The sequence below is a fragment of the Cupressus sempervirens genome, chromosome 1, assembly GCF_028749045.1.
Source record: "Cupressus sempervirens isolate cs-2001-9-10 chromosome 1, ASM2874904v1, whole genome shotgun sequence".
Lineage (NCBI taxonomy): Eukaryota > Viridiplantae > Streptophyta > Pinopsida > Cupressales > Cupressaceae > Cupressus > Cupressus sempervirens.
In genome coordinates this window covers 652,022,999-652,048,281 of record NC_143118.1, presented here as the reverse complement: position 1 = coordinate 652,048,281, position 25,283 = coordinate 652,022,999, and the positions used below count along the sequence as shown (strand labels likewise).

Below are 25,283 nucleotides of genomic sequence, written 5' to 3'. Positions count from 1 at the left end.
TTCAAAAAAATACAAAAACATTTGCATCTTCATTGTTAGATGTTTTGGAGTTCTTTGCAAGCAAATTTATTAAAGTTTGGCATTTAGAAAGAAGTCAGAATTTAGATCTGCAATATATCCCTTGTATGCAAAGTGTTTGAGGAAATTCTCAGGTTAAGAAATCAGAATTGCAACGGCTATTACACATTTTTTAGCTATTCAACTTCCTCTGAAAATGCTTCTACACATTTTGGACGAAAATGGAAATAACAAGTTATGGTTATTGATGTTTGTCGTTATTGAGACAAGAAACAATCACGTGGAAGACTATTTTGTATTTTGCCGACTTGGTTTGAGGTGGAATGTCGGGAGTGGTTGTATCACCTAAATGATAAGAATCCTAGAACGGAGTTTTGCGCAGGAGTTGTAATGTTTCCAAGAATATTTGGTAATGATTTCCAGTTATGAGCAAGTGATTATTTTTTCTTGAACTTTCTTCCAATGTCTTCATTGGGAGTTGGTAACGCGTCTGAAGTTGTAACGACAAAATTGTTGGTGAGCAAAAGATTCGTAGTTGCTTTGCCATATGAAAGAACCTACTGTATATGAGAAAACCTTTTCATAACTCTAGGCTACAATCTTAGTCGAATACAAGAAGACTTATCGTGGACATTCATTCTATGTTGAGAAGGAAACATTTTGATAGATGCACAGTGATGGAAGAGTTGCAGACATCCATTTCTCTAGGCTTATCAAAAGCACATGCCATCTGAATCTATTCTGGGAGTCCGACAGTTAAAAAGTGTGGCAGAAGCAAGAAATGAAACCTTTTTAAAAGTTGAAATCTTCATGATCAAACAGTGAAGAAAACTCTATACGTAGGATGGTATGCAGGCTAGCTTCTGAATATTGTCGGTGTATTCATTGAAGCAAAAACATGCAATAATATTTGCAAAGGTTATTTGTGAGTTTTTAATTTACTGTTGAGGATTTGGGACAAAAATCCCTATAAGCAAGTAAAACAGGACGTAGTCCCCGTTAGAGACACAATCTATACCTCAAAGCAACAACTATATAAGAATTGTATGAACATAGACATAGGAATCTTAGTGAAACAAAGAAGAGTCCGACCTTGCCAATCACAGGAGATTCGACGGGTTGGGATAACTTCCTTTTTGCATCCAGAAATCTACCGAATGCACACAATTGGGAGTTCAAATTGAAGGGGAAGATCAAAAGTTGAAGTTGGTACAAACATTACTTCATCCTTGTGTTCGAACTGCAGGTTTTAACGTGACTAGGCAATTGTGTTAAGCAAAATCTGAATTGTCAAATACTCAGAATGAAGGGTTCCAGACTCCTAACTTTCCAATGCGAAACAGGTTTTGTATTAAGCATGATTATTGACGTTTCTATCTTTGTTGGCAATTGATAATATATTACTGTTGTTGGTACAACCACTCCAGTTCATGAGGACTTTATTTGTTGCAAAGCACAGCTCTTGCACAGATAAAATAAGATAATATTATTAATGTCCAACAAAAGACCACAAGGTTCTATGGGACTGAGAACTACAACCAAGAAGCTAACAACAGCAGGAACACCAAACAGTGTCTGAGAAAAGCGAAACAAGACAAAGATAACTAGGATGAACAATAATCTCCAGAAAATGCTCCGCATAGAAGGCCATCTTTGGACGTAAACCACCATGAGGGTTGGTCTAGGTAGCAATAATGTACTGTCTATAAATATCAAGTCTGACATGCGCATTCAACTCCTGCCGAGATGGGAGGAGATGAGCAAGAGCATTCAATGAGAACAAATAAGGAGGAAGACGATAAATATCAATACCAATAGAGCTCAGCAAAGTAGATGCCTGAGCATACCAGCAACGACCCCGAGAGCTAGTATCAGAAAAGAATCTCTGATAAATTGTGATTACCTAAGATATAAATTCAAACCAAAGACCTTGTTTGTGGAATGCATGGTGAATGCATGGCTCGCTTTTGCATAGACATATACATGCTTGTAGTTGGACAAGACAAGATGATGTTGTGTGAAGCCGGTGTTGTTGAAGATTACTCAGTTCCAACTTTCTGAATGCTATTAACATGCTTGCAATTACATTATGATACATTTGTTTAAAGGGAGGTTGGTGTCTCTCAACCTGGTATAATATGTGGGGGATTGCTGAGAGCCCCCAGAAAATTTTTAAAAGCTTTACCTTTCTATCCTCCATCAAAAATTGAGTCCAATTCATTTGGTCTAAATAACATCAAATTGTAACTGTGATAGGGTCAGTGCAGTCGATCTCCTTGGTACAGGGCAACTTAACTAAGAAAGCATTTCACTGATATCTGAGGCTACATAGCAAAACTGAACTATGAAGCCATTATAAAAGCTCTTAGAATTGGAGCCTCTCTCATCTTCATTCTATTTGAGGAGAATTGTGTGAGGGTGCAAGCTGAAAAGAAAGACAAGTCTGATTGATTCTGTGAGCATCACATTAAATTGCCATGGGAAAGGTACACAACTTCGAAAAAGTTTTAAAAGGATCTTATTAAGATACAAGAGTAGTTAGCCCAAAATTTCCAATCTGATATGAGGACTAACATAATGAGCATATATGAGGAGTACAACAGATTCCCTCCACAAGTTTAAAATGAGTTACCCTTCATGGACTATGTGGACTATCATCCAAAGCGGCAAAACAAGGGTGATATGGCAAAAAGGAAATATTATAAATTGGCCCAAGATCTCCTTGGAAAGACAAGTGCAGAAATTTGTACGAGGAGAACAATAATTAGCTTACAAGTGGTCCTAGAAAGGAAGAGCAACCAACTACCATTGGTTTGCAACCTTCACATGTAAAAGATGTTAAACATGATCTAGGTCTATTTATTTGGAATGGGGAGGTAGAGGTTCCTTGCGGGGCTATTGATACTAGTGCTCCTAATGGGCATGTTGATAACACATCGGAGAAGATTGTCCAAACAGCCAACGATGAAGACTTGACACCTTTTGTGAGTGATGATGCTAACATTGATTCAGACATACAAGTCTCTTCCTATGGTTTGGATTCTTCTTGTGACAAATTTATTTTCAATACAATGCTGCCCCTAATCCTTTGTCACAACTAAGTATAAAAGACGACATGGATATATATGGTAATACACTTTCTCCCACCTCATGCGCATTGGACTTATCTCATACACCTACTAGGCCACCTTATTTGGAAAGCAAAATAAAAGTAACTAAGAATAAGATTATTGCAGCTTTATCACATTTTGATAACATATATGAGATGGTTGAAAAACAATTTTGGAAGGATCAATTAGAGAGAAGACAAAAAGGACTCATAGAGGAGTTCTCACATTTGCAGGTGATTAAGGGAGGGATGAAAGCAATGAAATCAGATTATCTACGTCTACTTTCAGATCGCGATCATCATTTTTGTCTCACAAAGATCTAATCTGAAGCATTAAGGAAGAAGGAAGAAGAAGTGGACATCCTTTCTTGCAAGCTCACAAATACTACGGACATCCTAGAGGCTTGCTTAGCAGCATTTCACGAGGCAGAAAATCATATTGTTGAGCTTAATCATGAATTAAATTTGGCATGCTCTACCTTGGCTCAACATTCAGATGTAGTAGTTGATGAAATTGACAGCGATGACAACAAGAGAATTGACCAGCATGATGGCATTGAGTGGATTGGCTAGCATGAAGACAGCCAAGAGAATTCTGATTGTTATGATAGCAGTTGTATATCTCTACACAACGGCATGTGGATAGAGATGAAACAAGTGAAAATGACTTAGAGATTTCACTTGATGGTGATCATTTCATTGATGGAGATATTGATTTGAGTGTTGGTACTTATAGTGATGCTAAAAATCTCATATTGCATTTAAGGTATGCTGATAGTTTCTAATTTCTACCGATTATCTAGAGACATATCACCCAGTCTTCATGATATGGCAGCAATGTATTTGCTAGCTGATGATTTTATCTTTATGCACACTTTGGTTGTTAGTGGGTTCTACATTTGGTCTACTAATTTTTTTCCAGATTTGGTTCAGCCTTTAGAGGTTAGCAAGTTGCAGGTTGCTTTGTGGAGACACCTCACCTTGAGACACACACCTTATGAGATGGTTACCCTTCCAGTACATTGGTACAGTTGCAACAATGTCATCTTTTGTATTGCGGGTCCAGTTTGACAGTGATACGTGGTGAACTTGTGAGTTGAACTTCATGCATATTCGCGGTTTTGGTTGCGTGATATGTTGTTCAATTGGTTGTTCCAAGATGATAGGTTGTTAGACATCCTTTACTCCTTCTGACATCGTATTGATAGGATGGTTTCAAATCCAGGTGTTGACCGAATGTATGCGTGGCATTTTGAGGATTTTGTTGTAGTACTACATAGTTTGAGTTTTGATGCAGTTATGATTAGAGTCATGTTGCCTACAAACGGAGGAGTAATTTACAAATTGACAAGGGATCCAAGGATCTGATTGATGGAGTTGCACTTGGACACCTTGCTTCGCAGTGTGGCAGAATGTGTTTTCAGATTGGGCTATAGAGATACTTGCAGATGTATATGGGATCCTAGTACTAATTGCTTGAGGACAAGCAATCTCGAGGAAGGAGGACAGTAATGTCCCTTTTTAGGAACATTTGAAAATTACTAGCCCAACTTATAAAATAATTAAAAGTGACTTTGGAATTAAAGTATACCATTTAAAAAGTCTCTTTTGATTAATAAGGGAAAAAGGTGACAAGGGGGCAGTAAGACATAAGACAGAATGGGAATCTGAAGAGTCACGGTTGAGCATTAAAAGAGGGAGTCTCATTCATTTTGAGTATGCTTGGATTTGAGATTGAATTTTTGGTTTCTCTTTGGAGAACTCTAGAAAGCATCTAGCTTTCTCTTGCTGAAGCCTGAGGACAGAAAAACCTTCAAGATTTCTAGGTGAATTGGATGTAGCCCCAATTCATCATCTGTGGTGGATTCACATCAGAATTCACATTTGGGATTACAGGTGCATGTTGTTATTTCTCTCCAATATGACTATAATATTGTTTTTAGGATTGGATTTATGCATGTCAGTATTGTATTGCTGGTTTATAATACAATAGCAAATCTGAAGTGTTAAAATTGAGTCTTTTATTGTGCATATTGGTTCATTTGCTGGTTTATATTGCTCTACAAATAGTATATTACTACTACCTAGAGTAATCCTCATGGAGGTTTACGTCCAAAGATGGCCTTCAATGCTGAGCACTTTCTGGAGATTCTGGATGGAGTTATTGTTCGTCCTAGCTACCTATCTCGATGTTGATGTCATGCTCTATGTATCTCTCTAGGCTCCTTCAAAGTTGGTTCTCATCGTCTTCAAGCCTAGACTGACCATCATATGGACAGGAATGACTGGATCTATCAGATGTGTACTTTAGCTGAGGTCAAGATAGAGACTCACTTTATTTTCCTTTGCCCTTATCTTTTATGAGATCAGAAGGAGATTTCATTGCCTGCTCCGCGACTGCTTCTCTCTTTCAGCATTCTTCAGCTACATTGATCAACAGTGTCTTGCACTTTACCTTCAGGAAACCACCCTGCTCTGCAAGAGTACTTTGCAGTGACTTCTTCCTCACGGTCATACCTCGGATCAGCTCATTACTGCCTTTTTCTCACCCTTGTCTCCACCAAGGGGTGTGAAAAGGCCGTTTACTACTACCACCATCAGTCACTCTAGGTCTGTGAGACCCCGTGGCAATTTATCCCGACAGCAACACTCCTCTAGTAGCTCACAAGGACAGTGCAAGGCTCATTTGCAGTCACATCCTTCTATGACCAAATTCTTCATGTCTAGAAAGGATTCCTAATCCTTTCCTTCTCACTTCTCTTTTCTTCTTGTTTCTTGCTTGCTTTTCTCGGACACCGTTTGGTGCTCCCGCTTCTCTCTGTTTTCTTGTTGTAAGCTCTCAGTCCCATTAACCCTTTTGTGGTCTTTTGTTGGACATTAATATTATTGCCGTATCTTATCTCTTTTGTTTTGCATGACTCATCTATTATGTGCTGAAATCTGTTTATGAGAAAGAAAAAAAATTGGTCTAATATCCATTGGGGATATTACAGATAGGGGACATGATAAGGTGCAACAAATATACCCTACAATAGACCCCGTTAGCCTTTGCATGCTGATGTTGGCATTAGTTGTCGTTGTTGTCAAAATATCCATACCGGCAGTATCAATTGGTTGTTGACAAGTTATTGGAGTTCTGATGTATTGTGTGAACTGTCAGTGTTAGCAGTATGGCAGAAGTTTGCAGATATCTCATACTTCTTGGATCTGTATACCCGATTTCATTCAGTTTTTCGTTCATTCTTGTTAGTTGCTGGAGATTTTAGTGGCTATTAAAGTATGCATTCAGATATCCTCTGTATCTGAGCAATTGTACAGATCATCAGATATGTTTTGATGCATTGGCCACAGCAGATTGTAGTGCCTGGGTTCATCGGTTATATCAAAGATCTTAAGTTTCCATCTTTTGGTCTTGATTGTAGCAATCCTGCCGCATCGACAATCATGATAAAAATTGTAATATCTTAGCATGACCTGTAGATCCTAATGTAAGTTGGTGGTTATGCAATTCTAGATTTAGATTCAATGCTTGAAATGTAATAGCATAGCTGTCGCATTGGTAACATCACACGTTTTGTTATGGAGTCAACATATGTACACTTGGATACCAAAATAAATAAATAACTCTTTGTATCCAAGAGCAGTAGTTGTGAGTTGTGAGTTGTGAGTTGTGGATGTGGCAACAAATGTGTGTGGTGGTGAATATGATGTAAGTGTGAGCTTACTCATAAAGATTGAACCCAGGTGATGCAGCCAGTGGCGGACTGTATTACAGAGGTCCGGCAACTATAATCTGTGGTGGTTCTACTTTCATCCTTCTTGAGTTTGCTATAAGCCCATTGGCAGAGAATCTTATTTTATTTCTGGGGCATAGCCACCCTGGCAGTGAAGCCTACCCGACAGTCCCCTTGTTGAAGTAAGCATTTCCGGCAGTTAGCCCTTGTTGTAAAAATCACCTGAACAGGTGTTTTTAATTTCATGAGAATTAGCCTCTCTGTGTTTTTTCCCAAATTGGGTTTTCCACGAAAATACTGGTTTTGATTATATTGATGTTTCTGTGCTTGCTTTCTTATCTTTGTTATGGTGATTTACTGTGCTTTAACCAGCAGATCTTAAGTATTGTTTGATGGTGGTTATGTATTACCGAGAGCTGAAAAGTTTTAACAAGTGTGTGGGAATAACTTATCCCCCCCCCCACCTCTCAGTTATTCGGATTGTTCAACAGGCCCAAGAGAAGAAACTTTGTCCTCCTTGGTCTCATGTACTCCTTAATCATTCTCGTTTGGTGGTGTACCTAGTGAGGCCTAGACATCGTCCTCCTCCACCATCCCATCCTCCTTTCCTCTCATGGTTAAGGATTCCCTATAGCTTATTTCAACAATTGATTAATATGGGTTTAGTGGGGAAGATTGCAATGGGGTGTCTTAAAATGACCCTCATAGTGAAACTTTGTTCCCTTTGGCTTCACATGGTCCTAACTCCTAAGCCATTCTCATGAGATGGTGCACCTAGTGAGGGATTCTCCACCATTCTCCCTCCTTGCAATCCCTTCCTTTCCTCAATATGACCAATTATTTCAAACAGATATTCACATTAATAGATGCATAGATATTTATGTTAGATTCAAAAATTCAGGTCTGCACACAACTCCGATACACATTCACATCTATAGTATTGGCATAAATACATATGAAAACAATAATTATTTCTTCATACCACAGTTAAAGGTTATTACATAACTCGCCCTGCTGCGCATATAATTAATTCTGCTATTGACTCCTTGCTTTCTTGAATGCTAATCTTCCATACTTATATCCATCCCTTTTTAGCAAGAAGGTATGTCATTTTCAACTTGTGTCCCTTCTACAACCAACATGCCTCTTCGTTAACTGACTCACACCTTCCCCCTTAATTGCCTCTTTGTTAATATTAACCCAACCCCTTTTTGGAGGATAATTATTAATATATTGCTGGTTATTATTAAAATGTGATGTTCTCTTTTTAGCGAGGAGGTGTATTTTCCGACTTGCATCCCTTCAACAGCCAACATGCCTCTTCATTAACTGAATCACACCTTCCCCCTTAATTGCCTCTTTGTTAATATTAACTCAGCCTCTTTTTGGAGGATAATTATTAATATATTGCCAGTTATTATATAATGTGCTGTTCAATTTAATTGATTATATCATCAGTTTGCCACCTTATTTTTGAAAAGATCAATTGACTCAGGTGCAAAATAATGGATGCAAGTCATATGATCTTGTCATATGAAAAGATGTACCTAGTCAATTCATCATGCATTCTCACCAACACAAGAGGTCAAAGCTGCAATGAATGCATCATCATATTCTTTCTTAAACTCGGAGTCAAGAATCCATCTTGTTTTTCTTTGTTCTTCCTTGCATTACTTTCAGAACTGACTAAGTTTACCACAATCCTAAACTTCGGTTTGGATGTCTTGAAGATTTTGATCTCTTAAACTTGAGTTAGAAATTTTCACATCGTTTATTGTTCTTCTTGCCTATTTTTTTGGTTTTCTTCAAATGCCACCTCAGTCAACTAACCAATGTTTATTTGAGATCATATGAAAAGATGCACCTAGTCAATTGATCATGCATTCTCGCCAACACTAGAGGTCAAAGCTGCAATGAATGCATCATCATCTTCTTTCTTAAACTCGGAATCAAGAATCCACATCATTTTCTTGTTTTTTCCCTTATACTGCTTTCAGAAGTGGCCAAGTTTACCACAATCCTAACAAATAGCTTTTGACTTTTTAAAAGATTTTGATCTCTTAAACTTGGATTTGGATTTGGATTTGTCACATTATTTATTGTTCTTCTTGCTTTTTTTTGGTTTTCTTTGAATGCTAGAAGCCTCTTTGGCACTTTGAAAGAGAATCTGCATCTCTGCAAATAAAAATTCAGATTCAAAATTAAATCCTGATTTAATTTTTTTGATTCCCAATTAAATCCTCCCAGTTTTTTTTAGAAGATCTTGATTCTTTTTAGCTTTGCCAATTCATTCCCCAAAGTAATTTTCACTGCAGTGTGTAGTGCTACTGATCCAAATCCTTTTTCCTCTCCAAAAAAAATGTTTTCCAAGCAAAGTAAGATATTGAAAAGTATAACAATCAACGACACGGCAGTCAAATTCATTAGCTGCAAATTGCTATAGCTCTTGCATCATCTTCTAAAAACAAAGTTAGCAGATCCCAAAAACATTCGTCTGCACGACAGTTGGCTAAACAGAGGCCATGTGCACATTTAGTTCTATTATAGGTTATACTATTATAGCAATAGTTGGCAGAATATTTTCAATTATAGACTAAAAGGAAAAAAAACTCTTTCCTGTCCATTTAGCTACATTCTAGTGGTAAGACGAGGCATTTACTGCAAAAACTACCCAGGTTCAATAAAGTGATGTCAATAACAATACAGCTTTAATGGATGAGAAAATGGAGTTGACTATAAATAAATCCTAAATCATATGGCAATCTAAAAAAGTGGCCTCATCTTCCAATAAAAAGTGTGCAATGAAGAATATTGTAAAACATGGTCTAAGGAGGACTTATATGCAGTAAAATAAAAATTCTTCTGATATTGTTTTAAATTACAGAAGAAACTTGTTTTGAGAGGACCCGAAACCCTTTACACAAAAGGTATGCAAAGATAGGCCTTAACCTATGAACCCACAAAACAGAAAGCTGCCCTGAATGATAAGAGACCGCAAACAGGCAGCAACCAGACAGCAAAACAATCTCCAATTAATAGTTTCCCATGAAAGTAATCTCCAATTAATAGTTCCCATGAAAGTAATCTCCAATTAATAGTTTCCCATGAAATATAATCTCCAGTTAGTAGTTACAAATTGTAACATCAAAATTCAACAATTTTCAACAGAATTTGGAACAAAATTGGGCAATATTATTTAACCGTAAACAAGGCAATAATACCTAACACTTAACCAGGAACCAGCAAAAAAAAAAGCCTCCCATTTCAAAAAATAAGTAGGAGAACATACACTTCCCACAATTTACCACAGAACTTACAATGTAACCATTAACAGGTCCTTTAAGGTGGTAAATTAAGCATGCGATCGATCCCCGCAAAACAAAAATGTAACTCAATTTAAGATTAACAAATACAAAAATCCAAGCTAGGGCGGATAACATAAAAAAAAATTGACTATCAATGTCACTTCGGTGTAAAATTCAAAGGAGGAAACGCGTGTAAGTTTCTCTGGCAGCAGCCAGGTACCTAGGGCTTCAGTCTGTTTTAATCTAAAAGCAAATAGAAATTAATGTTCTCCCTTACGGCTTAAACTCGTGACCATTTTCTTTCAGTAGAAAAAAATGAACTGATAGGATCAAGGAATAAGCTCGAAGACGTACCTGAGCAATGGCGTTGAGATTTATGGGGCCAATTTTGAATGCCATTCGTATATTTTGGTGAGTTTCAGTTCGTTTACTGTTGGGCCCTAAACCAGAGAGACGAGCAAATTTTCAGAAAATTATTACCGCGACAAAGACATTGAAGCAATATAGTGGCCAAATTCATTTTTCGACAATACAGGTGTTTGCAGGCGTACGTCATGCGCTGGCGTGTCGAGGGCCCTCCTATAGAATGCAGGCAAAAAATGAACCCATGTTTAGCTTTGATGAGTTGTACCCATTGAAAGTGTAGGGTTTGACCCAGGTGTCATGTGGACACCATTTTGCAGATTATATTCTATATTTAGATGAAGGGCTTTTCAAGAAGGTCCCTTCCGAGTTTAGAGGGTTACTTACATTTAATCCTGATATGAAATTAGTAAAGAGACAGAAATTTACAAAGATTGGCATTTAAAGTGATTGGATGAAATTAATAAAAAGTGTGGATAAACAATTTGAATACCCACTCATGTTCATTATGAGAGTATTTTGAGACGTAGTAGAAAATAAACAATAAAAAAAAGTTTTAATTCAAATCTATATGTGATGAGTAGTAAAAATTCTATATAAAGGTAAATATAATTTGGAGAGCAAATATGTTTATAATTCACTTGATTAATTCATATCATTTTCTATGTAGAACATAGAGAGAGAAATATCAACATGAGAATGGAGGAAGAGGATGTGAATGTTTTTCATGGTCAATGCAATTGAATTTGAGAAGCACTTTATGGATGGTTACATGTGGAAGAGGATGTGAATCTTTTTCATGGTCAATGCAATTGAATTTGAGAAGCACTTTATGGATGGTTACATGTGGTAAGAGCTTGGGGAATTTACTTGCTAACTAGGGTTTGAGCTTGAATAGCTTGTAATAAGTGAGTACAAATTTTTAAGAGTTGAGTATTCATAGCTCAAAGCTACCTTAACATCATTAAGAGATTGAATATTTCTAAAATTTGTATTGTGGCTAATTTACATTACTTGAAGTCTCTACTTTAATTCCCTTTGTGAACCTAACCAAAATGTTGTTTATTTGTTATATTTACAGTAGAGTGAGTATAATAGATATATTAAAAATAATTTTTTTGGTTATCTTTGGGATTTATGTTTGTATCTATACAAATATTTTCTTAACAGCCTTAAAGGAATAAAATTTGCAAAACAAAAATGTTTATAGTCCAATTAAGGACTAACGCATATTCAATTGAACCATAGAAGCACTTTATGTTGGAGTGGAGTGGCTATAATGACTTGCATGCCATTTATGCATATTATTAGCATTAATCATTGAAATGGCTTATACAATTGGTGTTCACCTAGGGTTTACTGCAAAACCCAAAGCATATTTGGCTTGTGCCAAGTAGGCAAAATTGGCCATAATAGGAGTAATGGCCCAAACATGCTTAGAATAGGTTAAAATGATGCTAGACATGTCCTAGATATAATTCTAAGTCATTATACACAAATTGGAACCTAGTTGATATAAGGAATTGCAAAAAAATGTAAATATTATCAAAAAGTTGTCATGACAACTTTTACAAGAATCTGAAACTTGGTACCAAGTAATTTATATGCACCATATATCGGTTGGGACAGTGGAAGGAGGTCAATATAAGACCTTTTAGACCAATTTTGTTGGGTTGGAAGGCACTTTGAAAATCAAACAACTTGAATAAAAGTCATTTTTTTATGTACAGTTTATTATAGTGAGGCTTTTGTGGAGGAAAGTCCACTTCCATAGATTGGAGTTTCCTTCTTTTCATCTTATACAACTAGATTAGCTTATTTTCTTGCATTCCTAGTTTTGGTTTGGCATTGTGTATAGTTTTGCTTGGGCAAATAAAATTGCAACCCTACTAGATTGTTCACTGCCAAATTTAGGGTTTTCTTTTGTTCGAATGGCTCTAACTTGAAATATAACCATGGGACTTTAATGGCCTTTGAGGGGTTCAAACTAGGGTCATTGTACATTATGTTTCTTTTTGTTTGGGCCAAAAAACTGCAATTTTCTATTTTTACTCTCAAGCATAGTAGTAGCCCAAATAGAAATAAAACATGATAGTTTGATTGTACTTGTAAGGGTGAAAATTAAGGAATACAAACTAAGAGCATGGAGGGGTTGTTTGGAGTCTAGAGAGACCCTAGGTATGATACCAGAGTTGGTTGAATCCATTGTGGAGGATTTCCTTTGAAACATTGAGTTTGCTTTATTTCCTTTGTAATTTGGCCCTCACTGGGTATGGTATTGTATGGATAGGGTGGAGGCTAGAAACCTAGAAATCTTTAAGCTCTCCAAAAAGGGTATCAACAATGGTGCATAGTTTATAGCCTCATTTGGGAAGTTTTTAAGCTATTAGGCAAAACCTCAATTAAGAGGCCTAATTTGACCTAATAGGCCTAAAATCCTACAAACTAGGAAACTTGGAGACCGATAAGAACAATAAACCAATATCATTCAAAATGGGTTCATTTGTGATGGAAATGGTAGGATTAGAAGCCAAATACCCCTGCAAGGTGTTGGTGAGTGATCAAGACAACTATGGAGTTGACTTACCTCAGTGAGTTTAAGAAAGCTAACAAGGTTGAATTGGTAAAGAGACTCTAGAGTGTGTGGGAAAGAAGATTGGATTTCCCAAGGGAATAGGGTTGAGGAGAAAGGAAACTCTAGAAGGTATTAAAGCGACCCTAGTGAGGAGTTTAGAGGAATTCCATGTAGGAGTTTCCCTATCAAATTGGTATCAAAGCCCCTAAGATTTGGGCTAAGGAATTGTGGATGTTATCCATTGAATCAATAGATGACACAAGTATGGTGACTAATGTAGAGTTGGCAAAAATGGTCCAAGACTAGGAGGAGAATAAGTAACTAAAAGAAAAGTTTGTTGAGTTGGAAACCATACTGGGTGACATGACAAATAAGACAAAGAGGGTGACGAGTCAAGTCATTGCAAAAGAAGAATAAGAAAGACAAAAGGAGTGTCAATAGAAGATGAGGTCCCAAAACCAGACCATGCATTGATGGAAGAACCATTTCTTAAGAAAATTAAGGCCCTAAGAGGGAAGGCACTTGAAGGTATTCCACTTTTTAGTAGAAATATGGAGCCAAATTCAATCATCGAATGGATAGTGTTCGATAATTGAGAGGTAGGGTGAATTAGTTATAACCAATTATCCTACATGCATTAAAAACATTTTTCACCAACTTAAATATTTTTAATCTTTCATATTATTGGCTCAATAACCAAATCTAACATCACATTATAGATTGATATAAACTTTAGATTAAACTTACATTTACAAATATTGGTCCTTGTATCAAAGTGAACTTTCAGCTTATATTGAGTTGAAGCAACAAAAAATAAACTTGCAACATCATAAGCATCCACACCATTTTGACACAAGTATTTAATGTGGAAACCTGTAAAGGGGAAAACCACCTAGGAATTGGTAACCCAAAATTTGCATTCTTCTAAAGTGAGCTCTATTAGGAGCCAACCTTGTAAAAGGTTTCATACACATTGTTAATGTGACCTTGTTAGAGGATTTCACCAAAGATCATCTAAACCTTGTTCATTCTTTGATACTTCTAAAGAATGGCCTACTCTAAAGGACTTAGAAAACAGTCAAAAGAATGTTATCATATAGGATTTCACAATATTGTTAGGTCCACTCTATTAAGTTTGGCACTATCTTTCTTATTCAGTTCTTTGTATCACTCAATCTCTATATTTTGATCTCTTACTGGCTAATTCACACACTTCACACATCAAATTAGCACTTTACTTTCTTGATCTTCCCATTGCAGCTCTACTCAATTATCTTTTACTTCTTCTACATAATCACCCACTTGATCAACAATAATCAACAACAATAAACATTATGTTCATCATTTAAATAGAAAACTTTTTCATTCCTCTAGAATCTTCCAGGTTTTGGTGCTTAATCACAATCATTAGATCTTCATTAGGTTCATATTCATTGAATCTAGACACTCAGTTATCATGCCTTCACCTTGAGATTTATGCTTTAATTCAAGTCATCAAATAACCTTTAGCAGGTCTTCTTTGAATTTCTCCAACCATTGGTCTCATAGCTAATTTTTTCCTAATCTTTGGAACTTCTTAAACCTTCTTTATTTATATCAAATGTCAACATTAGATTAAATCTTCTTTACACAATTCTTTCTTCTCATGCTTGATCAATACTAGACTCGGTTAATACTAAAATTGCTTGGTTGGCACTACACATCTTTATTTCTTCATCAAGTGCTCGGTGACAACTATAGTAGCTCAGTAAATATTGTGGTTCTTATTCACTAATCAAACTATCTTGATCATACATGATTCCAACACAATCAAATCATGTAGAACAATTAAACTAACATTATACTGTCAGAGTCTAACTCATTCAATTATCCACTAAATACCATACATTTATCAACTCTTACATTATCATACTTTCTTCAATTCCTCTTCATCAATAAAATGACATGGGACTCTACTAATTAGCATAATGTCTAACTAAGGTTTGACATCAATGACAACATAACAATTTATATGACTCTTTCACATACATTAACGACATTATTAATTGGGGCTAACAATCTCCGCTTTTAGCATTGATGGTTACATAAATACATAATATAATACATAACATAACACTAAATTAAGAAATAATAAACATCAAATGTCAACACATCATCAACTCTCTAACTTCATTTATTTTCTCTGTAGCATGTTCAACATTAGGTTTTGCAACTTTCTCTTCTTTGACAATTTATATCCCTTTGGGTGTGCTCTTTTGTTCAACAAATAGCTTCAATGATATTGAGCAATTTGTATATAAAAAAAGCTCTAACTTTGAATATGCATCACATCATCATATCATTTGATATTTCTCTTCAATATTCTCTCCTCTTTGACAATAATCATGAAACTCTTCCATTCTGATTCTCTATCCCTTTGACAATAATGCCAAATGTAACTAGAAGTTTCAATGAGAAATATATAAACCTTGTAGTAATAAATTGTATCTTTCATGTAATTATGCCATCTTCTTCATTACAATCACTTTGACAACTTCAAGAAACAATCCCCAAAGATTGACCTCTTGCATCAACTCCACAAAGATATTTTTGATAATCCATGAATTGATGCAACATGCATCTTCTCCTAGTGAATCTTGGATAGGGAAAGGACCCATAAGTTACCTCTCAAATACGCAAAAGCATCCTTAGGCAATGGCTTTATGAATATATCTACAATTTCCTCCTTGGACTTCACATACTCTAGAGTCTCACTTGTTTCTATTGAACTTGCTCCCTCAAGTAATGATATTTGATAGATATGTGCTTGGTTTTTGCATGCATCATAGTATTCTTTGATATTTCAATAGAACTTATGTTGTCACAATAGATAGTAATATGCTTGATGACTTCTTGCATACCTTACAATAGTTTCTTAATCCATACAATTTGAACAATTAATAGTAGCAACAATGTACTCAGCTTCAGCAGAGGACTGTGATACACAACTTTATTTCTTACTCAACCTTGTAATCAGTCTTTCCCTAAAAAGAGAGCTTCACTACTAGTACTCTTTGTGTCATCTACATTTTCTATCCAGTCAACATTAGTGTAAACTCTAAGCTCTAAATTACCTTTTTGTTTGTAACATAGTTCATAATCTTCAGTTCCTTTTAGGTATCTAAATATCCTCTTAATTGTAGTCATACATGTCTCCTTGTGATTAGATAAAAATCTTGCTATTCTAACAACATATGCAATATCAGGCCTGTTGTGTACAATATTTTACAACTTTTCAATCAATGATATGTATTGTGTCTCATTCACTTCAGCAATGTTGTCTTCCTTAGATAGTTTGCATCTAGTATCCATTGGTGTTAACACTTGTAGTGACTCATCCATACCAAATTTCTTTGATATCTCCTTTATGTACTTAGATTGGGTCACGTAAATACCACCTTGTGTTTGATGAACTTGCAAACCAATACAAATTTTGATCTCACCAAACATAGACATCTCAAACTCTTTGATCATCTGGTCAACAAATCAACACCACCAAATATATATCATCAAAAAATATTTTAGCTATTAGAACCTCATTTTCAGCTTCACTTCTCAAGTACAACTTACTATTTTCACTTGTTCTAACAAATCCAATTTTGATCAAATATGAATTCAATGTGTCATACCATGCTCTTGGTACTTGCTTCAATCCATGTAGTGCATTGTTCAATTTGCATACCATGTGCTTCTAATTTGGCTCCACAAATCCTTCAGGTTGTTCAATGTACACCTCTTCTTCCAGTATTCCATTAAAAAATGAAGACTTAACATCCATTTGATAGACTTTGAATGTATTGTAAGTTGCATAAGCGAACAGAGTTTTAACTCCTTCCCATCTAGCTACAAGTGTAAAGGTCTCACCATAATCAAATCCTTCTTCTTGGGCATAACCTTGACAAACAAGTTTGGCTTTGTTCCTTGTAGCTTTACCTTTCTGATTCAAATTATTCTTGAATATGCACTTAGTTCTAGCTACATTCTTGTCCTCCAGTCTAGCACACATGTCTAAGTATTATATTCTCAACTTTATCTATTTCCTCATTGATAGCATTGATCCAATCATCATTATCAAAATCATCTTTCATAGTTCTTGGCTCAAATTCACAAATCAAACATGTATCAAGTCATTCACTCTACTTCTTGTCACAATTCTAGCACTCTTGTCTCTGATTATTTGACATTATAAATGATTCATTCTCACATAATTTTCTAAGATAGAATTAGCTATGTGATCTCTAACATTATCTTCATTTGATTAGGGCTCAACATTCTACTCAGTTTGTTTTGTCTCTTACTCAAGTAATGCAGGTTGTTGCTTGGTAGCTATTTGATGTTTCTTGATGTATCATTGTAATGATTTAGTTTGGTGCTCGAGTACAATACCAAGTGTATCATCATAGACGTACACAGACTTGTTGTAATCCTTAGGTTCCTTCTTTCTCTCTTCATCACTCTTATCTTCAAATTCGTCAATTCTAACAGTGCACATTCAATTGTTTTGTCAATCACATTGTTTAAACATTTGTAAGCCTTTCTCCTAGTAGAGTAACCTAGGAATATACCATAATCACCTTTTGAATTAAGCTTCTCATTCCTTACATCTTTATGAATATAACACTCATTTCCAAATATTTTGAAATAAATTACATTTGGTGTATGACCATACCAGATTGCATATGGTGTCTTATTTGTTCCTTTCTTCAGCTGAACTCAGTTGAGGGTGTAAATAATAGTACTTATATCCTCTCTCTAGAACATATGTGCAACTCCTTTTTCAATTAGTAGTGTTCTAGCACAATTAACAATGGATTTGATCCTTCTCTTTGTGATCCCATTTTGTTGTGGTGTCCTCGGTGCAGATAGATGTCTCTTAATTCTATGCTCAACACAAAAAATAGCAAATTCATCAGACATAAATTCACCACCTCTATTAGACCTTAAGCATTTCAAATTTTTACCAGTTTCTTTTTCAACTCTAGCCTTATACCTCTTGAATATTTGAAAAGCATCCAATTTTAACTTTTAAAACATAATTATCATCATTCTTGAATAATGATCAACAAATAGTATGAAAATTTATCTCCATAATAGCTCTCAAATTTCATAGGACCACACAAATCAGTATCTTCGAACTCTATAATACCACTAGATGAATGTGTCTTTTAAAACCAAACCCAGTCATCTTACCAAGTTGAAATTCTTTGCATGTATCATTATTAGGTTTATGCAAGTTCGGTAAGCCTCTCGCTTTCTTCTTTCTACTCACTTTGACCATATTTTCACAATTTACATGACACAACCTCTTATGCCATAACCATACATCTATAATTATAAAAAGTAGGCATGTTCTAATAGTAGGATCTAGGTAAAATAAGTTACCTCTTGTTTGTTCTCTAATACCAATCAAGTTTCAATCATCATCGTAGATCTTTACCTTTCTATTGTGAAATTCCAATTTGTGACCTATATTATTCAATTGTACAATACTGAAAAAAAAAGTGTTTTAGTCCTTGAACCTAATAAGCATCATCACATCTAATTTTATCATTTAACATCAATGATACTCTACCTTTCATAGGACATGAGCCATATTTCCAAGTTTAATAGTTTCACCGTCATATTCTTCTAGCTTATCAGATGAACTAATATCACTAGTCATGTGATGTGAGCATCCACTATCAGTAATCCATGCATCACTTTTACTAACATGATAAATGAGGTCTTTTTCTTCCTCATACCTTTCCTCATCTAAATCTTCTTTAACAATAATATATACTACTTATTTGCCTCTATTCTCATCATCAGAATCTAAGTCATTGTGCTCCTCCTTAGTAATATACCATATCATCTTTCCTTTGTCCTTGTAATCCCTATAATCCTTGTTCTTTATGTATTTGTTCTCCTTCTTTTCTTTATTATCCCTCATGTTCTTCTTAGGACATATAGCAAAAATATGACCAACTTCATTGCATTTAAATCTTATCAAATGTAGTTTAGATTTGAATGTTTATTTTCCTCTTGGTATCCTCCTTGGTAGTAGTGGTTCAATCTCATCCATCTCTTTATCATCTAAATTGAAATCACTTTCATTGTTGCTACTCTTCTCTTTATTTGAACTTCCAATAGCTAGCAATGACTTAAAAGCATTTTCAATTTTAGGCAAACTATTACCAAAGTTACCTAACTCGAATGTAGTCAATCTACCAACTAAATAATCAAGAGTAAGATCATTACTAAACATAGCCCTAATTTCCTAAATAGAAAATACTCTTATAGCATACACATGTAACAACGTTCTCAAAATCTTACTTGTAACTTCTTCAATATTGATGACTCCTCCAATAGCTTCAATGGAACTGACAACTTCCTTTATTCGGTTGACATATTAAACAACATTTTCTCCTTCTTTCATGATGTGGGAGCATCTTGACCCTTCATACATTATGATGAATTGCATAATATTGTAATATTTAAGTCATTTAGATTTCATATAACCATGTTGAAGAAATGGTTAAAAATCTTAACTTTGCATTATGATGTATTAAAAAGTAGAAAAAAATATATTTTCATTGTAATGGGAGTGCTTCAAAAAGCATTGAAAAATGTACAAGGGTCAAAAGATTGTGTTGGGTTGGTTAAAAAGGTGGTTGGGAAGTTTTAAACCATCAAATCCACTTTAAAATCATTGTATTGGTCATTTCAAATAGAGAGGCGTGAATGAGAACAAAAAAAAGTCATTTTGAAGCAATTGCTTTTCAAGAATTTGCCATTTTGATTGGTTTTAACTATTTTAGTGCTGGTTCCAGGTCTTGTACGGCCATGTACAGCCTGGAACCCTTGTATTTTTTATATATTTTAAGAGTAGGATGAATTATATTCTCTCTCTTTTTTGTTTGGAACAATTTTATTAAGTTTTGAAGAAGTTATGCTAGTTTTGGTAAAAGTGGTTATTTGCAGATTTGAGGATGTCGAGCTACAGTTGGATTTATATGTTTGGTACAGGAATATTTGGATGAAACAGAAATTCTAGTTATATTCATTGGAAAGATATATGAATCAGCTTTTATTTCCAATTTTTTTGAGTCATTTTCATTCAGATATGTGTCAGTTATGGTCATTTTAATGAAGATTGGTTTTTAAGGATTTGTTTTGAAGTTACAGGCAATGATTGGTGCTTGTAGAACAATTTATGAATTGGAAAATTTAATAGCTTATATATTCAAAAGAAAAACTATATAAGGTTTCTTGAAAATTGTTTTGGCTTTATTTGGAGTCATTTAGAGAAAGTTATTAGGCTCCCAAGGAAGGGTTACTGGTTTTACTTCTGATTTATGACAGAGAAAATGGGTCTACATGCAGAGACTATAACATCTAATGGATTGAGTTATTTTGGCTCATATTTTGATATGTTTTAGAATTTATAATTTAGAACAAATAATCCAAAGGGTTTTCCAAGAAAATTTAAGGATTAAAAGTTATGATTAATGTACTCGAGTATAGCAGTCAGACCATGTGAATGGCAAAGTATTGTAAACCAATGTTGGAAAGAGTTTTGTTTTGCCTCATGAGATGTATAAAAATGGAATTTATTTCATGGATTTTTAAAGGATACTCATGTATCCCAACATGTGGTTTACCACATTTCTTCTATTTACATCATTTCATCATCATCTCATCATACTTGCCTCTTATACTTTCTACTTCGGTTCTCAATATATTCTAATCTCCAACATGCACAAGTATCAGCATCTGCCACATCTCTTTAGTAGGAGAACAATCTTTGACATCATCAAACTCACCATCATTTAGTGTAGAAGCAATCTCAATCATTATATTATTATGTTCTTTCTTCTAGTTCATCTCATCTAATGTCATAGGAAGCTTAAGAGTGGTCTACTAGTTGTGTAGATAATACACCACATTGTCTCCAATCTAAGATAGATACAACCTCATCTTGCTTTTTCCATGAAGATAGGTTCTTGTTAAGCTTTGGTACCTCTCCCTTATGCATCTTCAAATCTTTTTCTTAAGTCCCTTTAAACATTTTCTTCAAGTACTCAGCTTTGGTACCAATTGTTAGATAGCTTGCACGCAGGAGGCGGGGGGGCGTGAATCAATTATACCCAATTATCGTATATTCTTGAAAAACACTTTTTACCAACTTATATACTTTAACCTTTCGGATTATTAGCTTGCTAACCAAATCTAACGTCACATTAAAAATTGATATAAACTTTTCCTTAAACTGACAATTATATATACCAAGTATCAGAGTAAACTTTCACCTGACATTGAGTTGCAACAAAAAATATTAAACATGAAATAAACTTGCAACATCATAAACATCCACACAATTTTGACACAAATATTTAATGCGCAAACTATGTAAAGGAAAAAATAATTTGAGAACCAACAACCCAAAAGTTTCATTCTTCTGAAATGAGCTCTATTAGTAATCAACCTTGTTCAAGGTTATATGCACATTGTTTTTTATTAGATAAACAAGTTTTACATGGATCCTAAAACTCGAGAGTTAAAACAAAATAGGCTGAAAATAAGCGTTAGAAGCCCAACCACAAAAGTAACAAGTCTAAAGGCTGATAATAAGCACTAGGCCCAGCCAGAAAAACAAAGGCCGAATAGAAAAGACAAGACAAATGAAATAGTCAAAAGCTAGAATGAAAAGCCAACCAAAAAGGAGAAAGATTGGAACTAATCCTTGATCTTTCTTTCCAGCTCCTGCATGACCTGGGTCGCTTCCTGGGCCATCTAGTTCTCCTCGGCCTCCTGCTAGTGAGTCCTGTGATCTTCCTGGTCCAAAGTAGAAAAAGTGATGCCAGTGGTATTATCTTCATCAGATCTAGCTTTACCCCTTTCTTTTCCATCCACACCCCCTTGCATGCCTCTATCCTTAAGTCAATCAGTTAAAGATAGAATGTTGTTATTGATCGAGTTTAGCAATGAGATCGTCTAGCTCGACAAATTGTGATTGTAATTTTCTAGATTGTGGATCCTCCTTTCCACCAGGCTATGCCTATCATCATAATTTGTCCCTTTCTCCAAGCCCTTAAGATTCCTGGCTCCTTCCATTTGAACCGCCTTCTCCTTAACCTCCTCTAGCTCATGAAAAAGCCACTTGATTGACCTGTAATTGTCTATCATGTTGTTATGGGCATTGTTCAAGAGGTTCATCCCAGATTCCTTGGCATTATCAGAGATAGCCACAATCATAGGGTTAATGAGCTCTTCAAGACGCAGTTCCTCCTAATTGTCCACTAGGATCTGGGGGTTCATCACTTCTCTGAAAATACCCATTTTCAAAGTCCTCACATTAAAATTTCTCTAGGCTTTCCTCCTATCTTTGGCCAGCACCTCCCCCTTTTCAACTCCAAAACTATCCTTTATCTTCTCCTCTGGGTGGGCTTGGGGATGGATAAGAGAGAGAGGGAGTGAAGAAGATTTTGGATCCTGTTGCAACCTCTCATCCTCCGTGCCCACCCTCTTGTGTTTCTTCCCACCCTGGGTTTCCTTTTTTTCCTCCTACCTCTCCTTTTCCTCATCTTCAGACTCCATAGCCTCCTCTTCATCATAGGTGTCCTACTCCTCCTTCTCAAGCTTCTTCTGACCATGATCTCTAGGGATTGTTCCTCTAGTGGTAATGGGGGAGGGCAACTTCTCTACATTAGGCGTAGCTTTTTTACCTGAGAAGGTAAGCCCCCCTTCCTCAGAACTAATGTTCTGTATATCATTTGAGTCAGAGGAGTAGCTAGAGCTTTCAATTTCCTCCTTCCTACCTTGTGAAAGGATGTTACTCATCGTCTGAGCCTTGAAGTGCTCATAGATGAGCAGTAACAACCCCTCATGCAAAGTTGGGTTAGCAGAGGGTTTCTTTTTGAAGCTTGATATTGCTTTGCTCATAGAGTTCAACAAATAGAAAGGGAAATAAACTTTGCTATCATGTCGAAAATGATTCAATAGAATGTAATGGTGGGTGCAAACACGATCAAACCTAGGGTCAAGAGTAACATACTCAATGACAGCACGTAGAACATACCTCCAAATCTTCATAATAGAATCCAGATCATAAAATGTATCACTCTATTTTAGGGCATTTAGCTCCTTGGGGTTGTCGGCAAAGTCCTTCACTGCACTGGCCGAAAGCTTTTTGTCCCTAAAGAACTTAAAGCCCACCATTAGAATCTCAATAGCAGCCACAATCACCTCCTCTGTTATTGGAAAAGCTATCCCATTCACCTTGACTCTACCATCCTTCCATGAATTGACCATGTTGTTAGTCACATTTTGGTTGCAACCATGTAGCTTCATGATATACCTTGAAATCCATCCTGAACCAGCTTCTCCCACACTTTCTCCCTACTTCTCCATTTCTCCATTTTTCCCACCGGTTCTTTTCTACACCTTTCACCCACCATATCGACACTTTTCTCTCCCACAATTCTCATAAACACAATTCTTTGAAACCTCACCACCTAATAGGGTTCTTTGTGTTTTAGAGAGAGACTGAAGAAATAAGCCTTGTCATTGCTCAAGTTACAAATGCAAAAAAAAGACCCATGAAGCATGCCAAATAAGTAATAATTCCCACTTCTTGCATTTACCAATGTAGCCTTTAAGAGTCGTACCCTTTCCCCATAAGCCTTTCCTATTCATAATTGTAGATTGATCTCCTCCGTACTCCCTTGGATCTTATCCAGCTCGATCAAGCTCTTAACATCCACTAGAAAACTCTTTCCTGGCTGCCAGGTCATTTTTTGGTTAGATTGGACACCATTATTTGCGAACCAATCTGCCACTGGGTTTGCTTCTCGAAAAACGTGAGTGACATGGACTCTATCAAATTTAGCAAGAGTCTCACGTGTCTCATCAATAAGATTTGCAATCGACCATGAATAATGAGATTTTCCATTTAAACATTCAATAATGTTATTCGAGTCCCCTTCAAGCCATAGATTAGTAACTCCAACTTCAAAAGCTAGTTTCACCACATGGCAGGCCACACTTGCTTCCATAAAGTGATAAGTTTGGAATCCCAGTGGGAAGAGAAGGTCACTACTCCATCCCTCAATTCATTCCTAATTATGCCTCCACATCTCGAGGAGCCAGGATTTCCCTTAGAGGCCCTGTCAAAATTGGCTTTATGCCATCCTTCTGGGGGGAGAAGCCACTTGGCTTCATGTCTTTTTAACATTCTTTCTTTTTCCTTTTCCATTTTCCTACCGCCCACTTTGATATCTCCCCCCCTCCTTACTAGGTAGTTTTCCTTTATAATTTTGTGAATCTTCTTTCCGAGAACAATGGTTGGCTCCTCTCTATCTCTGAAGAATCTATTGTTTCTCTCCTTCTATATGCTCCAGCAATAGCAAGGTAAGATCCAAGTTCATAATTCCTGCAAAATAGGGGATTTGAACAAGGATTTCCATTGGCAAAAAAAATCTAAGAGATTATCTGGCATGCACCAACTAATCCCTAAGTCTTGGGTCAGGAAGTCCCAGACCTCCCTAGAGAAGGAATAGTGAATGAACAAGTGGTTGTCTGTTTCGAGCTGGTTCTTACATAAACTACATCTGCTTGGCAAAATTTGTCCTCTTTTTGTAAGGTTATCCCGAGTGAGAATTTTGTTCTTTAAGGCCAACCAATAAAATATATTGATTTTAGGGGTGAGGCCTAGGATCCAAGCTTTCGACCAAGGAGGCTTCTCTTTTAAGCTCCAAAGAGCCATATACCTAGAAGCAACAGAGTAATTTCCACTGGAGTTGTCCCCCTAGATCATTTCATCCCTCTTGTTGTTGAGAACCATTGAATTTAACATTAACATGATTGGATTTAGATCATCAGAGATTATAGATAGATCTATCCAACCCTAGTCGTTCCTATAGTTTAGACTTTTAGCCCAAAAAGTTGAATACAATGGTTCACCCAAACATCATAGATAGGATTATCATTAAGGGGCCCTGAATAAGCCAACTATCAGACCAAAACTAGATATCCTCCTCATTTCCCAATTTCCAAGAAACTTTAGCCTTTGCTAGGTCCCTGGCTTTAAGAAAACCATTCTAGATAGCTGATCCTCTAGGAATGTCCTCGCTAAAAAGAGTGAACTAAATAGAAGGCCTCTT

The 25,283-nt window shown here is 35.9% G+C and overlaps 1 protein-coding gene across 3 annotated transcripts in view; it reads right to left on the bottom strand.

The window, feature by feature from the left end:
• The window catches only part of GC6 (golgin Putative 6), a 156,147-nt gene extending 145,073 nt beyond the window's left edge, over positions 1–11,074 (bottom strand). Inside the window, exons 1-2 of one of the 3 annotated variants that reach the window (XM_089786021.1) lie at positions 10,718–11,074; positions 10,521–10,606 (exon numbers count right to left, since the gene is read on the bottom strand). In XM_089786021.1, the coding sequence (XP_089642147.1) occupies positions 10,521–10,565 (45 nt within the window). In that variant the 5' untranslated portion in view covers positions 10,566–10,606; positions 10,718–11,074. Of the gene's footprint in view, positions 1–10,520; positions 10,607–10,699 lie in introns of all 3 variants that reach the window. The other 2 variants (XM_089786018.1, XM_089786026.1) reach the window with 2 other exon arrangements.
• Positions 11,075–25,283: the final 14,209 nt, after the last annotated feature.